At 39.9% G+C, this 25,465-nt stretch overlaps 1 protein-coding gene across 2 annotated transcripts in view; it reads left to right on the top strand.

The window, feature by feature from the left end:
* Positions 1 to 22,891, top strand: part of add3b (adducin 3 (gamma) b) — a 28,671-nt gene extending 5,780 nt beyond the window's left edge. The window contains exons 1-15 of one of the 2 annotated variants that reach the window (XM_074675347.1): positions 2,806 to 3,042; positions 3,850 to 4,087; positions 8,558 to 8,702; positions 9,295 to 9,446; positions 10,121 to 10,201; positions 11,468 to 11,617; positions 11,931 to 12,074; positions 13,774 to 13,872; positions 14,442 to 14,615; positions 17,286 to 17,546; positions 17,734 to 17,850; positions 18,476 to 18,565; positions 19,016 to 19,139; positions 20,982 to 21,077; positions 21,280 to 22,891. In XM_074675347.1, coding sequence (XP_074531448.1) covers positions 3,887 to 4,087; positions 8,558 to 8,702; positions 9,295 to 9,446; positions 10,121 to 10,201; positions 11,468 to 11,617; positions 11,931 to 12,074; positions 13,774 to 13,872; positions 14,442 to 14,615; positions 17,286 to 17,546; positions 17,734 to 17,850; positions 18,476 to 18,565; positions 19,016 to 19,139; positions 20,982 to 21,077; positions 21,280 to 21,530 — 2,085 coding nt within the window. In that variant the 5' untranslated portion in view covers positions 2,806 to 3,042; positions 3,850 to 3,886 and the 3' untranslated portion in view covers positions 21,531 to 22,891. Of the gene's footprint in view, positions 1 to 2,805; positions 3,043 to 3,849; positions 4,088 to 8,557; positions 8,703 to 9,294; positions 9,447 to 10,120; positions 10,202 to 11,467; positions 11,618 to 11,930; positions 12,075 to 13,773; positions 13,873 to 14,441; positions 14,616 to 17,285; positions 17,547 to 17,733; positions 17,851 to 18,475; positions 18,566 to 19,015; positions 19,140 to 20,981; positions 21,078 to 21,279 lie in introns of those variants that run through there. The other variant, XM_074675346.1, reaches the window with a different exon arrangement.
* Positions 22,892 to 25,465: the final 2,574 nt, after the last annotated feature.

The following is a 25,465-nucleotide window of genomic DNA, read 5'->3' as shown; positions in this document are numbered from 1 at the left end:
AATTGACTTTCATAAGTCTGTAAACTTTTGAATTCTGAAAAGCATAATAAATCACTGGGGTACATCCAATGACTGAGCTAATTACTTTTTATTATGTAATTAATCTGGTTTTATTTAAAGATAAATTATCAGCTGCTTTAAGACATTCTGGCATTCACTGATTAATAGTCTCAGGGTTTTGTACTCATTTGCAGTTTATGTATTTATATGTAACCGTTGAACTACTAAAGAATCTCCAGTGACCTTCTTTTTAACAGATCATATGATTTTTGTCAAAGAGTATTATATCTACAGCTTCTCCATTCAAAAACAAGGCATAAGTGATGCCACTTAAGCTCACCACAACACTAAAAGTAGTTGAGAGACCAAATCTGTCGCATTGTAGGTAATGGAGATTGTAACCCCAGATATGATGAATCGTATTCTGCCTTGTTCTGTAGTGAGCCCAAGTCCAAGATGGGAATACTCAAGGTGGATGTACGTGTTAACTGCTGGATTATTAACAGGGTTTTAAATCTCATCTTAAACCAATCACAGCTTTTATGTATCACAGTAGGACAAATCTTTCCTGCTGGAGTGAGTGTTGCACAATGGCTCTAACACATGGTTAACATTATGAGATGGTTGCAGTTTGGTATGGTTCAGGACACAAACAACTTGGCAAGGTCTAGGAAAAGAAGATGGCTTATTGCCTTCTCCTGGTGGGCTGGAAAAACAAGAGGCATGGAGACGAGTTTTTCAAATTAGGGGAGCCATTTAGACACAGGCGAGGTTTAGAAAGAGAGTATTCTGAACATAAATACAATACATCTGGTTGTACCGTTTTATTAATGAAAGATATCTATCCATTATGAGAGAGCACTTAAAGATTTCAGTTTAGAAGGAGGTCTATTAAAATCTACCACTGTGTCTAAAGCTTTTGGTTATCGACAGACATAAGCGTTTAAATCTAAAGAGAATGCATCAGCATGGATGAAGGTTAAAGGAGAATTTTAAGACAGCATGGTTGCTTTTTGGGGGATTTCAAGGGAAATAGTAAAGCAAGTTGCCCAGCAGGTAGTCAACCGTGACCCAACACATTTTTTTTCATTGTGTTTTCTTATTCTTTGTTCACATAGAATAGTGTGATTATTCTTTTTTCGCTTTCAACCTAAGAATTTCTGAGATTTCTCGGATTCTCCTGAAGAAAAGTGATATTGCAGTGTCCACTACTTTATGGTTACATATTAATATGGGCAGTGGTTTCTTATCTTTGATAAGATCTCTGTGACAAGAAAAAGATGTGCTTTTATCTGTGGACATCAGTACCCTCAGCATTAATCTGCATGAATGAAACATGGACTAATAACACCTGACATTTGGTCAGCCCTTTCAAGACAGACTGCTCTTGCTGAAAAGTTCAAATAGTCAAAGGGAATGCTGGGGCCGGCGGGTGGGAGGATGCTGTGTGTGTGTGTGTGTGTGTGTGTGTGTGTGTGTGTGTGTGTGTGTGTGTGTGTGTGTGTGTGTGTGTGTATACAGACATTTCAGCTTGTGTGAGTGGTTTCGGTGGGAACTATGCCAGAAATGGGGAGGCAGGGTTTCAGGGTTTGAGGGGGGTCACACAGCTCCAGAGTGAGAAAGTTCTGCTTTTCATTACATCAACCCATATGTCTACATATGAGCTCCGCCTCTCAGACTCCGCTCTGTTTCCTGGAACTGTTGTATCAGTCAGTGATTCGATCCTTCGTTCTACTCCCAAAAATCAGGATACTTATGTGAGTGTGACTGTGTGTGATTAAAGGTGTAATAACTCTTTGGGCAGGCAGGGGCAGTCTGCTGAGGAAATTCCACTGTTGCATTCTCTTAATATGGCAATCTCTTAGTATGTATCTTAATACAGCTGCAAAAGTCCCTGGAGAGACAGACCAGCCAGGCAGAAAAGAGCAGAGAGGTGGAGGGGTAAACTGGGGGAGAATCTCTGCTCTTTTTGCAGGATGTATCTGCGCAGACTTGGGTTTGCTTTAATCTTAAGCTTATACATGAAAACAGTTAAATTCACTCATAGAGAGGGCAGCATCTTTTCTTAAGCCACTAGTAAGTAGTGTTATCATCTCGTATTGTTATTAGATGAAATCATGCTCTATCATGGATTCTGTTTTTTCTTCTTCTTTTTTTTAACTTATTATATCGAGGATAATACACTTATTTAGAATTACAAAGCTACAATACAATACCTAAGTAGATGTGGAATTTATTGTAATGTTATCATAATAAAGGGGAAACGTGTCTTTATTGAGAGCATCTGTGTTTCATTCTTTTCCTGTGTTTTGTAAAACTTCTTCAGTAGGAGGCCTTCACTTTTTGTGGGAAGCACTTGATCTAGCTTTGAAGTCCTCTGTTTTGGTATAGCTGGGCCATATAGCTTTGATGTGAAACCTCCACTGAAGGGTTGTGGAAGCACAGAGCACAGGAGCTCCAGTTATTCATGGTGGAAAGTTGCAGGAGGTAATGACTCACGCATACAGAGACACTAGGAAGAAGATTGATGAAGAAATATCACAGGACTATCGTCAAACTCTGAGTAAGAAGTGTAGCAACGCTAACTCGTTCCTTCTGGAATAATAGGACACGGTGCAGCACTGCTAACTCGTGTGGGAATATTACAGTGTGGTTGTAAAGGAAAGCCTAAAAAAGCTGAACTGATCCTGAGTGGCCATTCCTTTGTCCCGCTGCATACATAAGGCCTGGTGGGTGGATGAGTGAAGTCACATGGTCACTTTTCCTTTTTCCCACACAAACACACCCACATCCTCCTCCATGCAGCCACTCTTCTTCAACTCAACACTACTTACTCGCAGCGGGCAGCCAGCTCCGTCTGGATACTGTAGCAGCATCAAGTTGCACCCTGCGAGTTTTTCTTTCCTTTGCAAAATGTATTCGAAACGGGGATAGCATCCGACTGGGTTGCTTTTTAATCTAAATTTCTGCAGTCTCTGTCGGAAAATACGACAGCTTATCGCCTGAGGGAAGTTAATTCACGAACTGGACACTTTGTTTCAGGTAAATCTTAACTTACTGTATCAGTTTTGTCTGGTGAGGTCGCGTGCTGTTGCTTTGTTTTAAAGTGAGTTTGTTTGGCGTACTTTCAGAGGACAGCTTCGGCTGTGTACCCCCTCCCACGTTTCTTTTCGGGGTAAAAATGGTTTCTAGATGTAATTCGATGCCAGACAGTGCTTTGGATAACAGGCTGGTCCTACAACAGCGCCTTTTCCTTCTTGGTAAAGTTTAAAATGCAATTCCCTCGAATCAATGTTTAGTAGTCCAAGCACTGTGCCCTGTTGTACTCTTCCACCCCCACACTCAGGTAATGCGGCAGTACTAAAGGTGCAAACTGCTATTCAAATGAGCCGATTTGCATGAGGCCAACCTTTGTTTACTGTTGACAAAGCTTTGTCGCTTCCGGCTGTAGACTGTTGTTACATTCTTGTCACACTTTATTAGTAGGCCTCCATCTGTGTGGAGAACAAAGACAGAGTGAACTTTGAGTACCCAGTAAGTGACAGAAAATGCAGTGAGAAATGTTGGGACTGTTAACCGAGAAATTCTTTATAGCGTTATTGATCTGCATTTACGAATTTAAAAATGTCTCCATTATGGTGGCAGCAGCTGTGACTAACTCACCCTTTTTTGCACATCAACACTGTATTTACAAAGCAGCATCAATCATATAACAATGTCGTCCTCGTCCCATCCCTCTAATTACATGAGTCACCATTGCACCCCAGCACTATCTTTTCTGTTAGAACACTCGTTGCCTTGACAGCCTGAATGCAAAATAAGCCTTGATGTTTTGTCCTGTCTTTACAGATTCCAGAGGGTGAGTGGGAGGCTGTGCACTGGCAACATGAGTCTGGTGGATGTGAGACAGACAGCAGGGTCCCTAACCCTGTCCCTGTCCAGCAACGACTCCAAGGAGCGCTATTTTGACCGTGTGGACGAGAATGACTCGGAGTATCTCCGTAGTAGAAATATGTCACCTGACCTGAGGCAGGACTTTAACATGATGGAACAGAAGAAGAGGGTCACCCAGATCCTACAGAGTCCGGTATGTTGCCCATAGCTCCGTATAAGTGCACTCCTACACACAAGCTTTCAGTGTATGAGTAATAACAGAGCCACAGAGGGATACTCTCAATCGGTGAAGTCTGACTGAAATGCTTTCTGTTTTCCTGTTTTTTTTGTCAGAGATTATTTCATACTCTCTGTTGTACTTTCTTTATGTATAAGCATCACTTATGCTACCGTTGCTGCAAAAATTGTGTAAACAATCTATACTCACATGCAGCTGCACCTGAGTTGAAATTTGCTACAAATTCAGCCCTCTGAATCCAAGAATTTTCAACTATCTGTGGTCTCAAGAGTTGTTATAGCTCAAAGCTTTTATGAGGAGCTTTAGCTGGTAATGAAACAGACTGAGATGAATGCTGACGCCGCCATATGATCCATAAAAGCAAACAAACCCATCAGGAAGAAGACAGAAGATAGCACTTCTTTAAATAGTCATTTTTATGGCTGTTGGTGCTGCCACAGTCCCCATTAGAAATTGAATGTCTTAGCATTTTGCTTCTGCTATGGAGAGTGTTGTGTTTTACTGTTAAACAGATAAAAGATGAGATTTCCATCATTAAACCCAATTTGTGTGTGTGGGAGACGAGACCAGCAAAGGTTTTAGAGGCTTCATTTAAAGGTGGTCACAGTGGTCATCACAGTGTGGAAGTTCCTCACAGCAGCTAAAAGCATACTTACTCAAATACAAACTGTTTCCAAAGTTTATGAGCTTTCACATTCTAAGATACTAGTTTATTAACTACAAATTAATACAGGCAACCCCAAACTTAGCTTAAAGTGTTGAAATGTATTTGAATCTCCTTTGGTGGGAATGTATCAGCATGCTTGGGTGTACGTAGGAAAAACAGTCCATTGGGAAACAAGAGCAGGCAATGCAATCTGGCATAATGACAACCCCTCATCTGTAAGCTGATGTTTATCCATATAAACAGAAATCTTCAAAAAATAAAGCTAAAGAATATTTCTGGATCCAAAACTTGAAATGGTTGACAAATCTAGCTGATGCCATTGTCCAAAAGACAAACAGTTATAAAATATTGTTACAAGAAAACAGGTTTATTTTCTAGCTTCATACACAAAGTTACTGTTTTCTGGTTGTTTAAACAGAATTTTAATCTTGACTAAACTTAAAGCAAGCAGGCAAAAAAACAAAAAAAGAAAAACAAAAATCAGAAATCAGGCAAAACTGAGCTCAACTTGGTTGACATGGCTTAACACTGGACCACAGAGCCCAGGGGAAAACAGTGGCTAATTAAGTTGCAGAGTCTGATGGTTACGCATTGCTCTAGTTGAGTTAGTGAACCAGATGCAGCCCACATTAAACTTAACCTCGTTTCTTTTTAATAAAAAATCAGGATGAGATTCCAAATGCCATTTGTGCTGATTTAAATCCGGGTGCTGTAGTGGAGAAATGTAGCATCATGACGGTACAGGTTAGCCATAGCTTTAGTTTTTAGAGGGTGGCTGAGGTGCTTGAACACATTATGTGACTGACATTTCAAGCCTAAACAAGAAAGTAGATGAAATTTAGTTGATAAGAAAGAAAAGAAAACAATTACTCACCCAGCAGGGGTCTGCAACCTTTACTTTCAAAAGAGCCGTTTGCCTCAGCTCACCTGGATCATGAAAGTTGTTCTGGAGCCACAAAATCTACTTTATCTTCAAATTAAGAAAAAAAAATGTGTATAATCAGGTGAATAATTATCTAAACAAGAAGTTTTAGTGTTTATACATTTTTACATGTGATTTTGTAGTTTTTATTTTTTTTAAATTAATTTATTTAATTCATTTTTTAATAAATTTGCAAATTTAAGAAAAAAAGGAATTTGTAGTGTCATAGATTTTATAAATTTTGCAAAATTTGGAAATTGAAAAAAAAGATAAAACACTTGCAAACTAAGAAATGAATTTAAAAAATGTGCAAACTTTCAAAGAAATTGTTGAAATGTCATAAATTTGCAAAAAAACCTAAATAATGCAATTTCAAAATTTTGCTTAATTTCCAAAAATTGTAAAAACTTTCTAAAATTGCAAAAAAAGAGAATTTATATTTAAAAAATCCAAAATTTGCAAAATCTTTGAATAATGTGGAATTCTTTTTCTTAATTTGCAAAAATGTCTAAAAAATAAAATACCCCCCCCCCCTCTTTTTTTTTCAAGAGGTAATGCATTTTTAGTCCAAATTTTATATTATGATTTTACTTAGTATTTGTGTTGTTATCAATAAAATATTAAAAGCCCACTATTTTAATAAAATTTTTTAGAGCTACAAGGAGCCACTGCAAAGTAGTCCAAGAGCCACATGAGGCTCCAGAGCCACAGGTTGAAGACCCCTGCTTTAACGCCTACCGTACCACTTCTTTCAGAGCATATCTCTACATTTCTTCATGCTTTTACTATAAACCAATACAACCCTTATATCGCAAACTTCAACAAAATATAAAGACTTATGTCCAGACGGTGATGATATTTTAATGCAAAAACATTAGATGTCCTAAGGTACTGTTAGCCTAGCAGTCCTAGCATGTGCCCCATATACAGAGAGTGTGAGTTTATGTCACTTCCCCTCCGAACATGCATACTTCAGTCAGACTGAGTGGCAAAACAAACCTCACTGAGCATTGCGGAGTGCGGCAGTAAACACAGAGACCAGGAAGAATGTGGAATATGACATGAAATTAAGGATAGTTGGACTCGACATTGATTTGTAAAAGCTACCAAAGAACTAGGGATCCACGAACATGGACATGTGCCCAGAAATCACATCCTGACATTTATTTGTACCTGATTTTAACGCCAGCGAAACACACATTGCAAATCCTGAAAGCGTACAAAAGCTTCTGTATGATTCAATTTACAGTATACAGTGTATTGACCCCAGTGAATATAAGTATTACCTATTTGTACTTTTGGTATTTCACACAGACTGTGTAATTGATAGACGATTGATAGTCTCCCCAACTGTATTTCAGTATGTTTAATATCAAATACTTTATACAACACAGCTACAGCTGATTGTGCTGGAGTTCCCCCCTTATTTGGAAAACTGGGTTAGCCTCAGTTTAAGATAGTTTACAAATCATGTAGAGCACAAGGTTCATAATCACACAAAGATAAAAATGTTTCAATTATGAAAAATATAGTTGAAGGAAAAATGCTAACATTCAAAGATTTTGAAATTTAAGGTATGATTTAACCCAACGATACAGCGTAAATTAATGTTAACTGACACAAAATGGGAACCGCAAATCCAGCTTTTATTGCCAAGATTGTTTCTGTAAATTGCAGCGATCCATCTGTTTCTCTTCTCCTTGTCTTTCAGTATCCTGTCAAAATATTGCTCAGATTGCTTTCTAAACATGTATGTTCAATCAATCGCGCAACAGCTCCTGCCCATTTTCTGATTTTGTTCTTTAAATTTGGACAGTATATAAGCTAACGCTGTCGCTCATCTTCCTCTTTCTGCCACTCAGTGGGTGTAACCGCAGTGACTTCCGCTTGCTGTTACATCACGTGCATACCCTCTACAGAGGCTATGGGCTTTATTGTAACAGTGACTGGCTCAACTCCTGGCCTTGACCCTAAGCTGGCTCCTCACTTCTTGCTCCTCAAACTCTGCTCCCCACATTTCCTTTTTCTCTTGGACAAAAACACCCAAAAGTATATAATTCATGTTCTCTGCCTTTTGCATTAGACATTACATGCTGGTTATCTATGTCTCACACAATGTTATCTTGAATATATTACCAGTCATTAACTCAGAGAAGCTGCAATAAGAGCTTTTCACCACCTTCAATTATTTTATAGCTTCAAGGGATATCCTGTGATAAGTATGTTCTTGCCCTTTTTTTATCATACTCCAAAAATAGCAGATGCCATCTCTGTATAATATAAACTGAATGGATTACACACAGAGCAGTGCAGTCTGGAAACAAGAGGTACAAGGTGGTGCAATAAACACATAATGCCAATGGAGTGCATGGAAATAAGTCGAGCCCACACTCATCTGTGATTGCATAACAGACCCAACAAGTGGAGTTCATCTCATCACCATGGGAACCGTGGTTGGATGAAGCAGAATGCTGGAGCTTAGTTTCAGCGCACAGAAAAAAGTGCTGTTTCAAGATTCACACGCTGCCCTTGAAGGCAAAAATTGATAGTCGGGTTTAATGCGACCCCCTCCCTCTTATAAAGCCCCTCTCACAGACACACAAAGAGGTTTTAAGAGGCCTTTTGTGATTTGTGTACTGCTGCAATAAAATGACATCTGAAAGCAAGCTGTGCTCCCCAATACTTCCTGAGATGGTGTTGAAATGAGTTACAGATTAAGTTGGATAGAAAGGAGTTGCTAGGTTAATGAAGTTTAACGATGCTGTTTGTGTTCCTTCTTCGTCTACTTCTCACCCCACATTGCCTTTCTTTTAAACTCACTCCTTTCTGCCTCCAGGTGTTCAAAGACGAGCTTGAAGGACTGATACAGGATCAGCTGACAAAGGGTAATACTCCTACAGGTCTCTTGGCTCTGAGACAGATCGCTGACCTGGTCATGGCCAGCACTTTGGGAGGGGCAGGACCCTTGACATCACCTATCAGTGAGTGGCAGAATGGCTCAGTTATTGTGTGTGAATGCCTCCCTTCAGACCTCATCATTATTCAGTGTGTATGCTCTGCTCATGCAGGCTGAATATCTTCATTGTCAGAGACTGATTTCTCAGACTCTTGTGACAGTGGACAGCCCCGAAACTGTTGTTGACAGCATTCTTTTTCAGCAGTGCTTCGATGAAGTAGCCCTCATGATCAGTGCTGGTAATGAATTAGAGCAGTTTATAATGCTAATTATGTTAGCTTAATCTCTTTGCCTCATGTTTCTGGGAAGGTCATGGTACACTCTGAATATGAAGGAATGCCATTTTTAAAAGTTTGACCATTTATAAACTCCAAATGGCTTCAGAGTCTCAGAATGAGACTTGCTCTTTTAAAAAGCTCAAGTGGCCATAAAAGATTGGGGTCCTGTGGTACGAAATGCCCTTATATGGTGACACAGCCAAAAATACCCCCGAGTTTCCCGATGGGAATTCTGAGAAGCCTTTTTTATACTCTAGCTGGAGAGATTCAAACCCCCTGGGACAAATTTAATGTTGTTGCTGCATTACAAGCTACTGATGATGTTATGTCTTGTGACAGGCATTGGGATGGTGACTCCGGTCAATGACTTGTATGGCATCGAGTCACCCTCTTTCGCAAAAGGGGAGAAACAGAGTCGCTGCAAGCTAGCCACTCTCTACAGGCTTGTTGACCTCTTCAGCTGGGCACGTTTCACAAGCTCCTACATTACTGTGAGTACAACTTCACCATCTCGCTCCAGTGCACATCTGCTTATGTATGCCGCACAAGGTTTGTGTATCCTTGTGTTCCAGCTCCATGGATGGCTTAAAGGGGAGTGCTTCATTTTCAGAAACCATATATATTATTTATGGCATCGGAAACTAAGTTTTGTGAATATGTACAAATCCCCAGCAGCAGGAATCTGGATTGAAATATGTGATGAACACCTGTGATGTCAAGATGTAAAGCTCAGATTTTCCCCAAAGACAAAGCATGAAAAGTTAGTTTTATCAGCCTTCACACTGATTTTTGAGTTCTCGGAGTGAAGGCAGCTTCCCTCTGTGGTTCAGAGTTTCTCCATCCTTGAACTTGAGAAATGAGTCTCCTTTCTCTGAGTGGCTGCTAACCCGGCTAAAAGAACTTTGTGGAAGTGGAAAGATTTGTTCTCCTGTGGAGTTAATGACTTTAAACAGACTTTTTGACCCTGAAGTGCATTCTTTAAACACTCCTGCAAGACCATCATTAGCATCAGGCATACCTATTCATCTCATTCTAGTTCTGCTGTAGGAGCCTAAGAAACACTGACAGTACACACATATAAAGTAACAACTAATCCACAATATTTGCTTTATTACATTTTAATTAGAAGTTTCTCAATGATGCAGGACTCTGTTTCTTTGTGCAGGTACGTGTCAATAAAGAACAGGATCATGTTCTCATTGGTCCAAGAGGTCTCTCCTTTGCTGAAGTGACGGCTGCAAACTTGGTGAGGACAGTGTTGGTTTGAACTGTGTATGTTTTTAAGTGAAGAGGATGAACTACACTTTTTAATTGTATTGACTTACGTGAATGCAAAATAACTGATCATTTTACAAGCTTTGTTTACTTTTGAGTTACATGAAAAATGACCAAGAAGAATGTCTTTGTAGATCTGAAACCTAATCTTACCCAAGCACTCATAACAGATTAATTATTGGAACATAATTATTATTACTGTTCCGCTCATTTCTTAGTCATTTAAACATGAACTTAGATTACGACCAACAGTGCCATCTTAAGGTAAGCAAACACCCAGAAACAGTCAAAATAGAGGAAATTCAATAGTAGAGGACAACAGTTTGGCTGCATGTAAGATCACAGTTTTTGTGGGTAATTTATTGCAATTGGGTTCCCTAAGTATGGCTAAATTTGGCAGAGCTAGTACCAGTAGCCTTCCGTCCTCCTTGCCTATGCTGGTTATGCATTGCTCCCATTGAGTGGTTAACCAGACACAGCCCACATACAGCTCCGTCTCCATTTTCTAGAACAGAATACTGTCAAACTGCACTGTGGGATGCCATCTTTGTTGATTAGATCAGGGTAGTAGAGCATCAATGTTTTATGGATGTGCTATGGCTCAGATATAACATACTTCTGACATATGAGGCCTACAGTAATTAAAATGATTAAAATTAAAATGTAATAATTGTTTTTTTCTTTTGGTAAGCTAACAAGTGAGGTTGAAAATATTTACTAAATTAGTCTCTAAAGAGGCAAAACCCTCCTAAACATCTTAAATATTAGACTGGCTTTTTGGAGCCTGATACAGCAATACACATCAACTTAGATTCTACTGCTGAGTCTTAGGAAAGTAAAAATGTAACTAATTTATGGCATTTAAGAAATACTAGTGTGTTTCTGCTGTGCAGCATGTATTGATATGTGTGTCTCAGTTTTATGTATATTGCATGCATGTTTAATTAAAGGCACAACCACACACACACATTTAAATAACAGAATAAACCTGTTTTACAGACAAAAGACAGAGAAGAAGACCAGTATTTAGCTATTTCTTTGTTTACAGTAAAGTCTACTCTGTATATCCCTGAGGCCTTTTAGCTCTAAGGGTACACACTGGTGACATAAGCAAGGACCAAAGTAAACAAACATAGTTTGTTGACTGTACAAGTCTTGAATAATTTTATACTGGTTCAATCATTGAAATTATTGTCTTTTTTCTTAATTGTTTATTCCTCCTCTCTTCTATATGTAGGTCAAAGTAAACATAGTAGGTGAGGTTGTGGACCAGGGTTCTACGGATCTGGGTATTGACCACTTCGGGTTTGCTTCTCATGCTGCCATATACTCAATGCGCCCTGACGTCAGATGCATCATCCACATACATACCCCCGCCACAGCTGCTGTAAGTATACGTTCCAGACCACGTCAATGAGCCACATCAAAATAAAAAAAAACAAACATAAAAGCTGCTGCTAAATTCTTATTCACATCAGAGGAAAAGAGGAGAATTAAAAGCAGTCCCCTGCATGTCTCGTTAATTTTGACACAGGCACTCTAATGGACCATACCATTTGCTTTGAAGCACGGCTGTAAAATGCACAGCATGTGATGAAAGTTAATGTGTTAGCTTTTATTTGTGCCCAACAGCTAAAAATGTGCCTCTATTTAGATGTTGGCGTGTCACAGTCTCGGTTGTTTTTATCCCATGTTAACAGGTGTCCTCCATGAAATGTGGAATCCTGCCCATTTCCCAGGAGGCTTTGCTTCTGGGAGACGTGAGCAGCTTTGGTTACCATGGAAGCCTGGATAATAAAGAGGAGAAGGTGGAGTTTCAGAAAGCTCTGGGCCCTACTGCCAAGGTACTGTCAAACCAAGGGACTCCATTAATGATAGGCTCAATCTCTCCTGGGACAGAGTGGGCCTTTAATAAGTGCTGAGACATACAGTCCTGAGTTATTATAACACACAGTACGAACCACAGGTTGTGTATGAGAACATTCTTAGTTTAGTTAACTCCAATAAATCAGACACCAACATATAAACAGAGATTGGGTCTGTTTAACTGAAACACTGAATTTTGGTTGCTAAAATCCAAACCACTCTCTTCTATGTCAAATGAAAGTAAAAGGATTGTTAGCATAGTTTAGTGTAAAAACTCTGAGCTGCAGGGAACAGCTTGTGGTTCTATCTGTTAAAGGAAAAACGACCCTTCCCCAGGGTTTTTCTCCAGACGAATATTTGGCAAGACTCTGTTGTGTCGCCATCAGGTTGTCAGGTGACCAGCAGGGCCCGAAGGACTCACTGCTCCCAGCCAGTAAACAGTTAGACCTGTAACTCCCTGGGGAGTGATGTGTAAATTTTTTTTTTTTTACTATTTAACAAACAGAACAATCCCAATTGACCTAAAGTGTTGTACAAGTTAAAATTAACTTCATTAAAAAAAGTGAAATATGGGTTGAAAAGTAGTCATTGAGGAAACCCCACATAAAATACCCCTCCCCTAACCCTAACCATACCATGTAGGTATTTGAAAACCAGCGAAAGAATCTTAAAGTGACAGGAAACCAGTCAAGAGAATCCAGTACAACCATGACATTATCTCACTGTTTCTTTCCAGTCAGCTATGAGCGACACAGAGGTGACTAATTAACACCCTGAAGAAATCCAGGAGTGAAGTGATAAACATTTAAATGACCTTTTGAAACTTGTGCTACCAGAGAGAACAGGACTGACTTGTTTCCATCAAGAGGCAGATGTTAAATGTGAAGCTAATGTAGAAGTCCTAAAAACCGCTGTTTCTTAAGTGTCTGCTTGAGGCTGGTTTCAAAGCCCAGGAGATCCCATTTACACCCGTGTTAAACTGTCCCTTTTTACAGCAAAAAGAAGCATGATCACAGGCTCTGATAGGATAAGTTCATTATCTGTTCTTGTGAACAATATGAGTGAGTTTTTTTAAAGTCAGTTTAGAGATTAGTCAGGTTACACGTTTTGTATAATTGGGCCTAAACAGGCGCAGGTGACTTGATTGACCAGGAGGCTCAAGACCTGGCCCTCTACTCAGCCTTTTTTGTCTATCGCTAAAGGTTAGGTGGAGTCAGAATTTCCTTTCAGAAATCAATGAATGTTGCCGCTGAGACCATGTCCATGTTTTATGCAAGCCATGGTTTCACCAGTGTGAATGCTAAGCTCAGCTATGCAACAGCTGAATGTAGGTTCCCTTGTATTTTAGGGAATTGTCACACCAACATCATTGTTCTCAGTAAACTCAGCAACAGAAAGTGATTAGGGTATTACAAATGAGATGTTGAGGAAACCTTTGCCAGCATAAGAAGCCTTTGAAGCTAGACTCCAAGTCCTGTCAACACCATCATAATGCTCATATTTTTGTGCTCATGAAAAATTTGCCAAATCTTCTCTGTCCGTGCCAAAGCTTATTCTGCCTTTGACACATAAAGAAAAAAACTATTAAAATAAAAACCTGGACAGGATTTATTGCCAAGAAGCACTGGTACTTGCAAAGACAGAAAGAAGCAAGTTCACTTATTTCCTGTTTTTCAGGTGATGATTCTAAGGAACCACGGACTGCTCGCTTTGGGAGAAACAGTAGAAGAAGCTTTTCACTACGTCTACCACACACAGCAAGCTTGTGAAATCCAGGTAAAAAATAAGCTTGACTTTCAGTCGTTGTACCACTGCTCCATGGTGATGAAATAAAACTGAACTATTCAGGTCAGAGCTATTTGAAAATTTAGATTTTTCATGTCACCTGTCAAAATGTTTTTCATGCCTTCTATAAAAGAAACAGACTTGGCCGGGGATAACAAAGTATTACTGCAGTGCCTGAAATAGGAGAAAAGCTGGTGCCTAACGTAAAGTATGTTTGGACAAAGCTTAGTCAAATATGTGCTGGAGAGCACTGCTCACAGTCAGAGCCAGGTGGAACCCTGCAGTGTTCCTGAGACACCTGTTGTTCTGTGTAAAGGCTGCTGCTACTTCTGTGTCTGGATTTGTTTTTCAGTTGTGTTTGCCACATATTTACCTCTTACTGCACAAATAAGAAGAATCATATTGAAATAAAAATCAAAAACTTCACAGAGACAGCATTATCACAACCTGATCTGAAATGCAGAAATATAATGAGAAAGGGAACCTGTTCAGTGACATGATAAAAAAAAAAATCCTACATTGAATTAAAATGAGTTTTCTTCTCACGTTACTTTGTTTAGGTGAACGCTTTGAGCTGCTCCTCAGATTTGGACAGCTTTGTGCTTCTTGATAAGGACAAGCTTAAACCGCTGACCCAGGGAGTTGCTGCTGCCGGGGTGGCGATAGACAATGAGGTCAAGTGGAGAGTGGGTGAGGCCGAGTTTGAGTCCCTGATGAGGATGCTGGACAACCTGGTAAGTGAACCTTAACCTTGCTTTTACCCATGATGCTCTGAGTTTCCTGTCTCTTGTGCTTCCTCTGGAAGTGTCTGATTAGAGAAAACAAAGAAACTCGATAGGGTTTTGTCCAACTGATCTTTGTGACTGAATCATGTTGTTGTACCTCGGCTGTCACTGTGTGAGTGTTTTTTAGTACTATCCAATATACTCGTGTAAATATTTTCAGACCTTGTGAAAAGCAGTGGTCTGTTTTCTGTCTGTAGCTAACATGCTGTCTGCTGCTCTAGTTGAACATTTATTACAGCTGTACTGAGAACCACACTCGGCCAGCTGAAACCCTACCATCCTAACCACACTGCTTATGGCCCGGCCCTGACATGTTCTGTGGAAACACAAGATGTCAGACTGTGTCTGTTTGAGTGTGCTTCTTGCTAACAAGTGTGGCTGGAGTGGGCTGCAGCTGTGTGAGCTGTATGTGATCATAGCCCGCCCACCCTCTCAATCATAGCTTCCAGATGGTGAGACATGCTGTGGGCAGTTATAGCCACACAGACCACACAATCACTTAGTGGAAGGACTCTGGTGCACTCAATTTGGAAAACGGATGACCGTTTCTCAGACTTAGTGCTGGGTGCAAATGTCAGTACACTCACTGCAACAGCAGGTGTGTTTGTCTTTGAAGCGGCTGTGAGGACTTTTTCAGTGATCTTAGAAAAGTCTCACTTCTAAATATATGCCTGATCACAATCCACAACTTAAAATGAGATTATCAGCACCAAAATAGGTTATTTCTAAGTGCTATTTATCAGCTTCCTGATTGGGTTGCACAAGACTGGATGGATTTACATCACTAGTCTCTATGATAACTTCATGCTGGCCTATAGTTAAGCAGTGAGAAGAGATATCTGTAATTTTCTCTGCTGAAAACGCTTTCTTGGCTTAATTTTACAGTAATGGGGGACACTGAAGCTGGACTGACAAAAAGAAAAAAAAAAGATAAAGGACAAAAGAGCACAACAAAGCTAAATGGGTTAAGCTATTTGTGATAATGTTTATTCCAACCCACATGCAGCATCTGTAATGCAGTTGTCCAAACTTTAGAGTCTATCAATGAAATGAAGAGCAAGGTTACGTTAGCTCTGTTTGGTGAGGTTGGAGCTGGTAGATGAGCACTGGCAAGACATAACAAGGATTTGCAAACGTTAAAAGTGACAGAAACATTTCAGAGCACCAGGCTGTGAGTAGCACTATATATAGATTGTTAGAAACGGAATCCTTATCCTGGAAAAACACTTGATTTTCCAGAAAGTTCTCACAACGCCTTTCACAGAGGGTGAAGTTTTCTGGTTGTACGGTGGCATTGGGATCATCCCAGAACACAAAAGGTCAGAGGTTTCAGAGCAGAAAAACAGATAAACATTTAAAACATCTTTTAACGGATGTATACATTACTTAGCTGGACCAATGACGGGGATAAAATGGAGAAATAAATCAGATACTTTTGCTAAATATGTTTTGATGCTCCAAGTAGTGCAAACACAATATGCAAAGGCACCAGATCATGTTTAACTTTTTATCAAATGTTTTTTTCCTCTTAGGGCCACATGGAAGCTGGTAACAGACTCTAGAGGGTGCTGATGTTTTCTTTTAACATGAACATTATATATGATAATGATTTGTTTTACTGTTTGTCTTTACACACAAAAAAGTAAAACAAATCACCTACAAAGCCAACACCACACTGCAAACTCTGATGGTTTGCTTCACAGTGTGTGAAGCCTGTGGGTGGATCCACCTCCACAGCCCCCCTGTGTGGGGTTTCTGGGGCAGCTAAGGGCTGTGCCAAACACTGACGGAGCGAACTGTGAGAGTCAACCCAAGGAATGATTTTCTGGGGTGGATTATTATACAGAATCCATTTCGATTAAGGCAAGACCAGCAGGTGAATCTGTGTCTATTAGGGTAGTAAGACTGCAGACTTTGGAGCAGTGCATCTGTGGTAGGAGTGCAGAATAAATTATACAGCAGCAATTGTCCAATTTTACATAAAAATTTCAATTGGTTATTTTTGCATCATCTTTGTCTTTTTGCTTATGTTATAATATATACCATGTTTTCTTCATGGCATATTTAACCGTATTTATGTTGTTATTGTGTTGTTTTTACTTCTATAGAGCACTTTGATTTGCTCTATCTGCTTTATAAACTTGCCTCGCCCTTGCCTTGCTTACACTGCAGGAATCAAAGCCTAACCGAGGGATTTTTTCCAGTAGAAAAACTTGTCATATAGCCTGCAAGAAAATGCCAGTTTTGATTTTTCTTGTACTGCCGTACTGTCGGCTTCAAACTGCACTCTGCTCATGCTGCAAGTTCCCATCACTTTTCTTTGATGCATTGTTAACAACAGAGTCTTTTAAGCCAATGTTTTATGTCTTCCCTCTAAAACCAGGCACATCTGCAAAAATGCTGTTTGTATATACAGCAGTGGTTAAATATTTAGAGGCATTGTGTGAGTGACTCTTGGGTGGCCCTTCAAATGTTGAAGCGTTTATACTTGATGTTCCTTAGTTCGAGGATTTTGAGGGAAAACTGAACACCAGTGCACAGTATTGCAAATAGAGTCACCTCTGAAAAAGAAATGTTTAGTGAAGTGGAATAATGTTTCCTCTTTGTGTGACCTTGCAGGGATACAGAACAGGTTACTCGTACAGGAACCCCATTGTCCGTGAAAAACCCCGTTCAAAGAACGACGTGGAGATCCCCGCTACAGTGTCAGGGGTGCCAATAGAGGACAGTGAACTCGGCCTGCGTAGCCCCTTCAAGTTTATGGCGCAGAAACAGCAGAGAGAAAGGACCCGGTGGCTGAACTCACCCAATAGCTACTTGAGAGTCAATGTTCCTGAACAGTCACTGAGCGGGGATGTAAGCCCCAGGACGAAGACCATGGTATGCTGCCTTTCATATCACACTACAAGACATGCAATGTTCTTATCCTGACACTTCTGGTCTGTGTAGGAGAGTGGGATCCTGGGAGCTCATAATGCTTTATATAAGCCTGCCCTCTTGTGGTCAGTTTATAAAATGCACGCTCAAGATCTAACACCACTTCCTCCTCAAATTTTTATTTTTTAAGTGGATGAAGTCCACGGAGCCAGGAAACAGCACTGGCACCCCCATAAAGATTGAGGACCCCAACCAGTTTGTCCCACTTAACACTGATCCCACAGAGGTTTTGGACAAGAGGAATCGGGTCAGTTAAAACATCAACACAATATCATCATCATCATCATCATCATCATCATCATCATCATCATCATCATCATCATCATCATCATCATCATCATGCGTGCACAATTCCCACGACATCATTAAAACTTTAAATACACTCCAAAACTAATATCTAAGCAACTGTTTACAGCTTAGCTATTGTGAAAAATTGTCTTACTTGACTTCATATGAAACTGAAACTCACCTTACAAGTCCAGAAATATAACATTATAAGACATTAATGACAAAAATTAGACTGAAATGTCTTGTAAAGGGTAAAAGAAATCCACCAACAGAAAAAGAAAATGTACTTGTTTGCTTTCTTGAATTAAGACATGATTCTCTTTTCAAGAAGCTTGACAAGACATTAATATTACCCCACTGGCAGATTATGATACTCTTGATAAGCAAGTCTGGCATCATTTTTGTCTTTTCATATTTTAAAATAACATATTTTCTGGACTGAATGTGGCTCATATGAAGCTGAATAAGCCATTTTACTGAAAATAAAATAAATGGTTAAATTTCTGTTAACAATGTTTTCAGGATATTAGTTGCATTATCATGGATTCCAGGTTGAATATAATCTTTTTGGATCCTTTAATCAGATAAAAGACCAACACAGAGGTGACCAGATGACTCCAGGACCAAAATCTCAATTACTATCAGGAATTGTTGTGGACACCATACCAGGACCAGTGAGTACACCAACATACCATTAATCAGGATGTTCTGATAATTAATGCTGAGAATAAAAACAATTTGTTCGTCCAATTAAAATAAGCCAATCTCTCAAGACTGTTTACTGTTTGGTTTGATATTTTATTGAGAAGTACACAGAGTGCTTTCCTTCTTACAAGCCAAATAACCTGCAAGCTGCTGGCACAGGTTAAATCTGTTATCAAAATACAGGCTAAAATGTATTATGGAAGGTAAAGATGAAGGTATCTGTCTCTTTTCTGTTTGATTCTAGTATGAAAGTTACAAGAAGTGCATTCAATGTTTTGATCTACAGATTTATGTTTTTATTTGGCACACACACACACCTCTGTTATTGTTTTTCTCTGTTCCACATGAGCATACACCACTATTTTTTCAAAATGTATGCACTGATATGTTTTTCTTGTTTGTACAATCCTTTCAATCAGGCTTTCATCATTGAAGATGAGGCATACACACGCTCTCTTCCTCCCAACCCTTTCAATGATCTGACAGAGAAGGAGCTGGAGGAGTACAAGAACACGGTAGAACGGAAGCAGCAAGGCCAAGAAGGTAGTCAGTCCATCTTTGAAACATTATCTTTCAAAGTAATGCATCCCTGAAGCGTGGTACACCCTGAACCACTCTCTTTTGGTTATGAACAGGAAATTGTCAATAATATCTGGTGCTGGTATTTCTTCTGGCATTAGCTGAAGCAAGGCTGCAAATGAGATAAACTGATGCTAAACCTCATCGTTGTTTAATCCTACTTGAGTTTACACAATCTGACATCACCCTATGTAGATTAAGAGTGTAAGATGTTTGAGAGATAATCCTTTGCTTTCAGTGAGGTCATGACAGAAATGAAGTTACAGATACAAAGTTGTTCTTCAGGTCTAACAGCAATCTCTGACTTCATCAAGCAAAAGGGGTGAGAACCTGATAGGACTAGAGTTCGAGACTGTAATGCACAGCTGTTGAGCACTGCGAGAAACATCTCAGATACAGCAGCTGCATGAGTTCAAACCACAATAATGTTGTGATGATTATGGGTATATTCGGTACATGTACCAACAGTTTCCTCTATTCAAACACTGTCATTAGGCATTAATCAGTTCTAGCACTTGAATACGTTCACTGAAAAGAGGATTTTCTACCAAAGACTCCAGCAGCAGAAAAACATCAGTTCATGGTTTCACCCACTCCTCCCTGTTGTGAAGTCAGTGTTCACAGGAATGGTGAGAGATGAGCTGAATCAGACATCAGTGTTGTCAACCTACTCATGTCTCTGTTATGACTGTAGGCAAGGACAAAAAGTGTGTGTAGGAGGGAAGCATCTCTGCTGCTGCGTTTTGAGAGTAGCACCTTTGCTTTTCACTGTCACAATAGTGTGTCGCTGACGAGTCTGTTTGATTGTTTTTGTTTTTAAATGCCATGCTAGTAGCGTAGGTTCAGGGAGGGCAGTGTCGGTTTGCGGGTTCAACACTTTTGCTAATAAATGACAACTATTAAACTAATAACAGCTAAACTTACTTTTGTCTGTCCAAGAATAAGTTATGGTTGCTCTGGTGAATATTTAACACATTATTCAGCTCCATCATCAGCTCCACTATGTAAAAATTATTTACTACTTTGATTCTCTCTAGCCTTAGAGTACTCTGAGGTCCGTGCTGTTTACAGTTAACTCGCCAAATGAAGATAAAATCATATAACCTTCTCAATTTGAGTATTAATGTAGTCGTTACTTTGATGTAAGCATGCAGACTTCAATATCATGCCTGATGCACCTCCTTGCCGTGATGTATGGCCTCACAAGTCTTCAGGTTAAGGGATAATATTGCAGAACTCGAAGAATTAGGTTAAATTTGTGTCGTTTCATGTAGTCTTTGAGCTTTAAAGTTACATTCAAACACAGTTTAAATGCTTTACCAGCTGCCAACAGGAATATTTCAAACTTGATGAGATGAAAGGACCGTCAGTACCAGCAGAGGGCGGTACGCTTTACTTGTCATTCAAATATAAGATGATCTTGAAGACCCAGAAATAAACCCCACCAACACAACACCTTCACCCACCATGCACAGAGATTTGAAACAGATACTGCAGATCCAAAATGTGTTTGAAAGGTTTCCATTTTTAGTTGTGTCAGTGAGTCCCAGGTTCTCCAAACATCCAATCACAGGGGGGTTTGTCACTGAGGGCCCTGTTACAAATTCAACATGCTCAATCAGATGAAAGTAGTGATTAAGGGCCAACTTGTTCAAATGATGAAGGTTAAATCACACTAAAGGACGCTGTTTGTTTGCTCTGACAAAAAATAATAGGAGCACAAGCGGTTGAAATTGGTCTGTCTATAACCTCTCTCTGATAATAATACGAACATGGATGACCTGTGTTGATTTTATTCTTTGACAGAGGATGAGGACGCCACTGATGCTGATGAGATGACAACATTTGATGGTTCCACTATCTCCCTCTCCCTCTCTCCCATGATGTCGCCAGCTAAGCATGGTAATTAGCACAAAAATCATGAGGTGTTGGAATGAGCTGCTTGTTTGTTTCTGGGTTTTATGTCCCTCTGGTGCAATGTGAAAAAAGGCGAGAAACACCTCCAAATAAATGATACTGAAATGTATTATTACATCTCTGCCTGTCTGACTCCACGTCTCAAACCACATCCCCCCTTCACTGACTTGGTTTCATGTGTTGACAGACGTGATTCCCAACGGGAAAGACCATTTGGAAGAGCTGGAGGAGGATCTGAGCATTGAGGTATCCAAGCTGAGCATGAGCACCTCGGATACCGTGGAAACCTCAATCACGTCAAATGAGAAGACAGGGGAAGCTCAGACCCCAGAGAGCCAAACCAAGTCCCCGAAGAAAAAGAAAAAGAAGTTCCGCACACCTTCATTCCTCAAAAAGAGCAAGAAAAAGAAGGAGGAGAAGGAAAAAACTGAAGCCTGAGGGCATTTACTGCAAAAGCAATTAGTGTTTGGATAGGAAAGCACCTGAGTTCTAATCTGATTTTACAGCTTGTTGAAGAAGAGTGAGAAAGACCAATGACTATCTGTGTCTCCTAGGACTGTCCTTTTTTACACATCTTTCCTCATTCACAGTTATTATATGTGAACATTCTTCTTAGATGGTAAAAAAAAAGGATGAATTTCCCCAGAGAATTAATGATTGACCACTCCTGAAGGGCTCAGCTGAATGCTGTCAAAATGGTGATGTGGTAATTACCCATATTTTAATGGGGTTTTAAATGGGCACCATAGAGCTACATAGTTGTAGAGGGTTACAACTAAAGCAGATACAGATTTAAGAATTTTTTTTTTGCACAGTTATCTTATTGAATGTATACTGAAAGCTAAAAGAATCATTTGAACAATTGTAACAATCTCACAAGTCGTGTATCAGTGGCTGGACATTTTATGATTAGAAGTTTGGCCTTATTATATTTGTATCTGAACTCTCCATAGTTAAATCCTCTTGTAATAATACATGCCAGTTTATGTTTAAGGTATTACAATATAGTGTTTGATAAATGAATAAATGATTTTAGTCTTTATAAACTAACTCTTATACTACACATGCTGTGATGATAGTAATAATTCATGTTCTTACATATATGTCAGTGGTATCGTTCCCATGGTTCCTGCTTTATTGTGACTGTGAAAAGGACTTGACCTTGACTGATAGAGAGCTCAGTGAAGTAATGCTTGTTTTCCTGGTGATGTTTATGAGTGAGTTTCAAAGAAACGACAGAAATGAATCACTTGTTTGGATGTTAGCATTGAAAGTGCCGAGCCTGCGTCACAGACAGATGAGTGTAATGGATGTTTTGACTAATTTTGCCGAGTAATGAGTTGACGGCAGTATGCAGAGCCACTGTCAGAGTTTGATATAGAATATATTAGAGGACCTTATATGAACATACCAGCCAATAATGTGAATGATTTGTTTTGACCCAAAGGGAGTGAACTCTTTGTAAAAATGAAGTTGTTTTGTGAGGTATTTTGTTACGCTAAACCAAATGTTTAACAATGAAACATAAAAATGTGAGAGTACAATCTAATATCAATACTTTAACATTTCTTTTATTATGTTTTTTTTTATTGAACTTAATGCGTAGTGCATTGTGTTTACAAACTGCATTTACTTAGGTAGTCTATATGCCTAGTGCTTGTATTTTCTCTGTTGTTTACATTGCTGTCTGTGTAGTTTTTTCCCCACTGTGCTTTACATTACAGTCACCTCCCCTCAGAGTCGGCCCTTTTAAATTACCTTTCCTCTGATGTAATAAAAGCTGGCATATGTTTCCATAACAGATTTATTGCTGGTGTGCTTATTGGCTTTGAAAGTATTTGATCGTTTCATATTCTCAAATACAGTTTCAAACATTCACAGAATTTTGGTGTTTGAGGATATTTGTGGTCCCATTTCAGCTGCAACTTTACATTCTGGAGCTCCAGCTATTCACACCCACACCCAACTTACTTCATAACACCTCAAGAATGAAATAAAGCTCTCTGAAGAAGACTATTTACACAGCCTGCCCTTTCTAAAGAAGCAGCGCCTCCCTAAAACAATGCACCCTGTTCACTGATAATTGAGCATGTGAAGCTGTATAATCAGTCTTCAGACATGATATGAATGGGGTGTTGTCATGGTAATCCACTGAGAGGGGGCTGTGGAGACAAAGAGGGGATTTGGTGTCTCCAACAGGTGTTCATGTTGGGGGAGTGACAGGATCTGCACCTACACAACCCCCTAACCACTAACACACATATGCACACACACACACACACTCACACATCTCCAGAGAGACGACATAAGGACAAGAAGATAAGAGTTTTTAACTGAACGTATAACAAACAAAGTGAGAAAGAAGTGTTATAGTTTGGAGTCAGAGATAATCATATTTGAAAGTTTGCAATAAAGAAAAGCTGTATACACATAAAAACGCTCCAGGGGGATTTACCTTTTCTTGTCATTGGAATAACAAACATGCTTATTAAAAACGTACTTTCTTGTTGGATGAGAAAAGCAAACACCAGCCGCCAAACCAGCTATCTGAGCTCTGAGCTCTTCCTCCTCCTGACAGTGCTAAGGAGAGGACAGAGCAGGTGACACACGTCTGCTGTCTTACTGCTGTGACCTCAGGGCAAAGTGCATCTATTGTTTTAAAACAACAGAGGAGGGCCGCTTCTGCACAAAGCTCCATCTGAGAGCAGCATCTTAATGACCCAGCATGTAAGAGGATAGCATCAGATAGATGCACACACACAGATAACCCTCCCTAGAAGTTATATTTCATCTTTCAGATGCAGCAAAAATGCTTAATAGTACACCGTTTTTAGGACACTGACGTGTGACCAGCGTGGGATGTTTGTCATATTCTTCCCCACACACACTGACGCTGTGTCACTTCGCCTCCTCTGTGACAGCCGAGCCACTGGTGTAATCCTCAGGCTTTTCAGATTACTCCAGTTGGGGTCACATTCTACACCAACCTACAGTGGGTCAGCTTTCTACGCTGCAGCTATCAGAGTGCAGCACGCACAGTTACTCTGTCTGCACACGAGACACGCAGCACAGGGGAACCTTTTCCTGCTGCTGGAGCTGACAGCTTCCTCCGCCTCCCTGTGAACTTTTGCTCTATGTCTGGCTCTATTTATCCGTCATTTTGCAGATAAATGGACAGCTGAAGATGATATCGGGGTTTCACAGGGGTGTTGTGAAAGAAATTGCAGTAACAACTGCCTAATTGAGCTTCATAAAAGCGTAAAACCTACAGAATTCTGTTTTTGAAAGATTTCATGATCCCTCACAAAGAATGGATCCTATGTTTGGCACTTTAGTGTGCATCACTGTGTCAGAGTCCATATCAGCACTCTGTGTGTGTGTCAGGCCTTGCCAGGCGGCTGAAATAGACTCCATGGGAGGGTGTACTCTCTCTGTCTCTCTCACAGGCGTCCGTTACAGGCCTGGCCACATCTGCAGCGGGCCAGCCATCTGCACCCATTGTCTCGGAGGCACAACACAGCCCTGCACGCATGGCTGGCCTCGTAAAGACAGGCCCTTTCCCCTCTGTGCTCCTTAGTCCCTCACAGAGCAGGGATAAAAAAAATGACTTCTTAATCAGTCAAGAAGGACAACAGGAGTGAATCAAGCTAGAAGTAAACTCAATTTCAAGGTTAGTCTTTACAAAGGAGAAGAAACTTTTTAGGTGGGTGAGGTGCAGGCACTTTCACTATCATGTAAATTCTGTTTGATGAAGTGAAGCAGCCAAAATCAGCTCTGCTCAGTCCCACAAGAACTATATTTTCTGCCCCCTAAGTCTCTGTTAGATTAGAAAATGTTTTTTGGAGTAGAGGGGCTAAACAGCACACCTAGAGGTGCTGAGGAGAAAAAAGTGACTTAAAAAAGACAAAGATGGAAGTAAACAGCAAGATTAACGCTAACAGGCTAAAACTGCCTCCAAATCATATGAATAAATTGCTGTCTGGTCTTAGTCTCCAAAAAATCCCATCTTCAGATGCAGTGGGGAGTAAACAGATTGTCCCAAAGACACTTTAATACACAGAAGCTATGTCTCCAATAACTAGGCTATGGTGGTAAAAAGACCTGAGATTGTATATCATCATATGAGCTTCATGCTTTTTGCTTTTTAAAGTCTGCACATTTCAGACATAACTGCATGCACATGAAAAACAGCTTTCATTTTTCATAATAATTCAGTTTATGCTAACCTAAATAAAGCAGCATTGTTGCAAATGAAAGCAGGCATTATGTGTGCTATTTCTTGTTCTCCAGCAGTATTGATAATGAGGATTTATTATGGCACAGTTTGACAATGAATGCAATGTGCATGCGTTAGTGGGAGGGATTATCCACCA

Source organism: Halichoeres trimaculatus, unplaced genomic scaffold, assembly GCF_033239565.1.
Source record: "Halichoeres trimaculatus isolate MK-OKI-2021-1 unplaced genomic scaffold, fHalTri1.1 fHalTri1_scaffold_8, whole genome shotgun sequence".
Lineage (NCBI taxonomy): Eukaryota > Metazoa > Chordata > Actinopteri > Labriformes > Labridae > Halichoeres > Halichoeres trimaculatus.
Note: the sequence above shows the minus strand (reverse complement) of the source record. Positions and strands in the feature narration are given on the sequence as shown.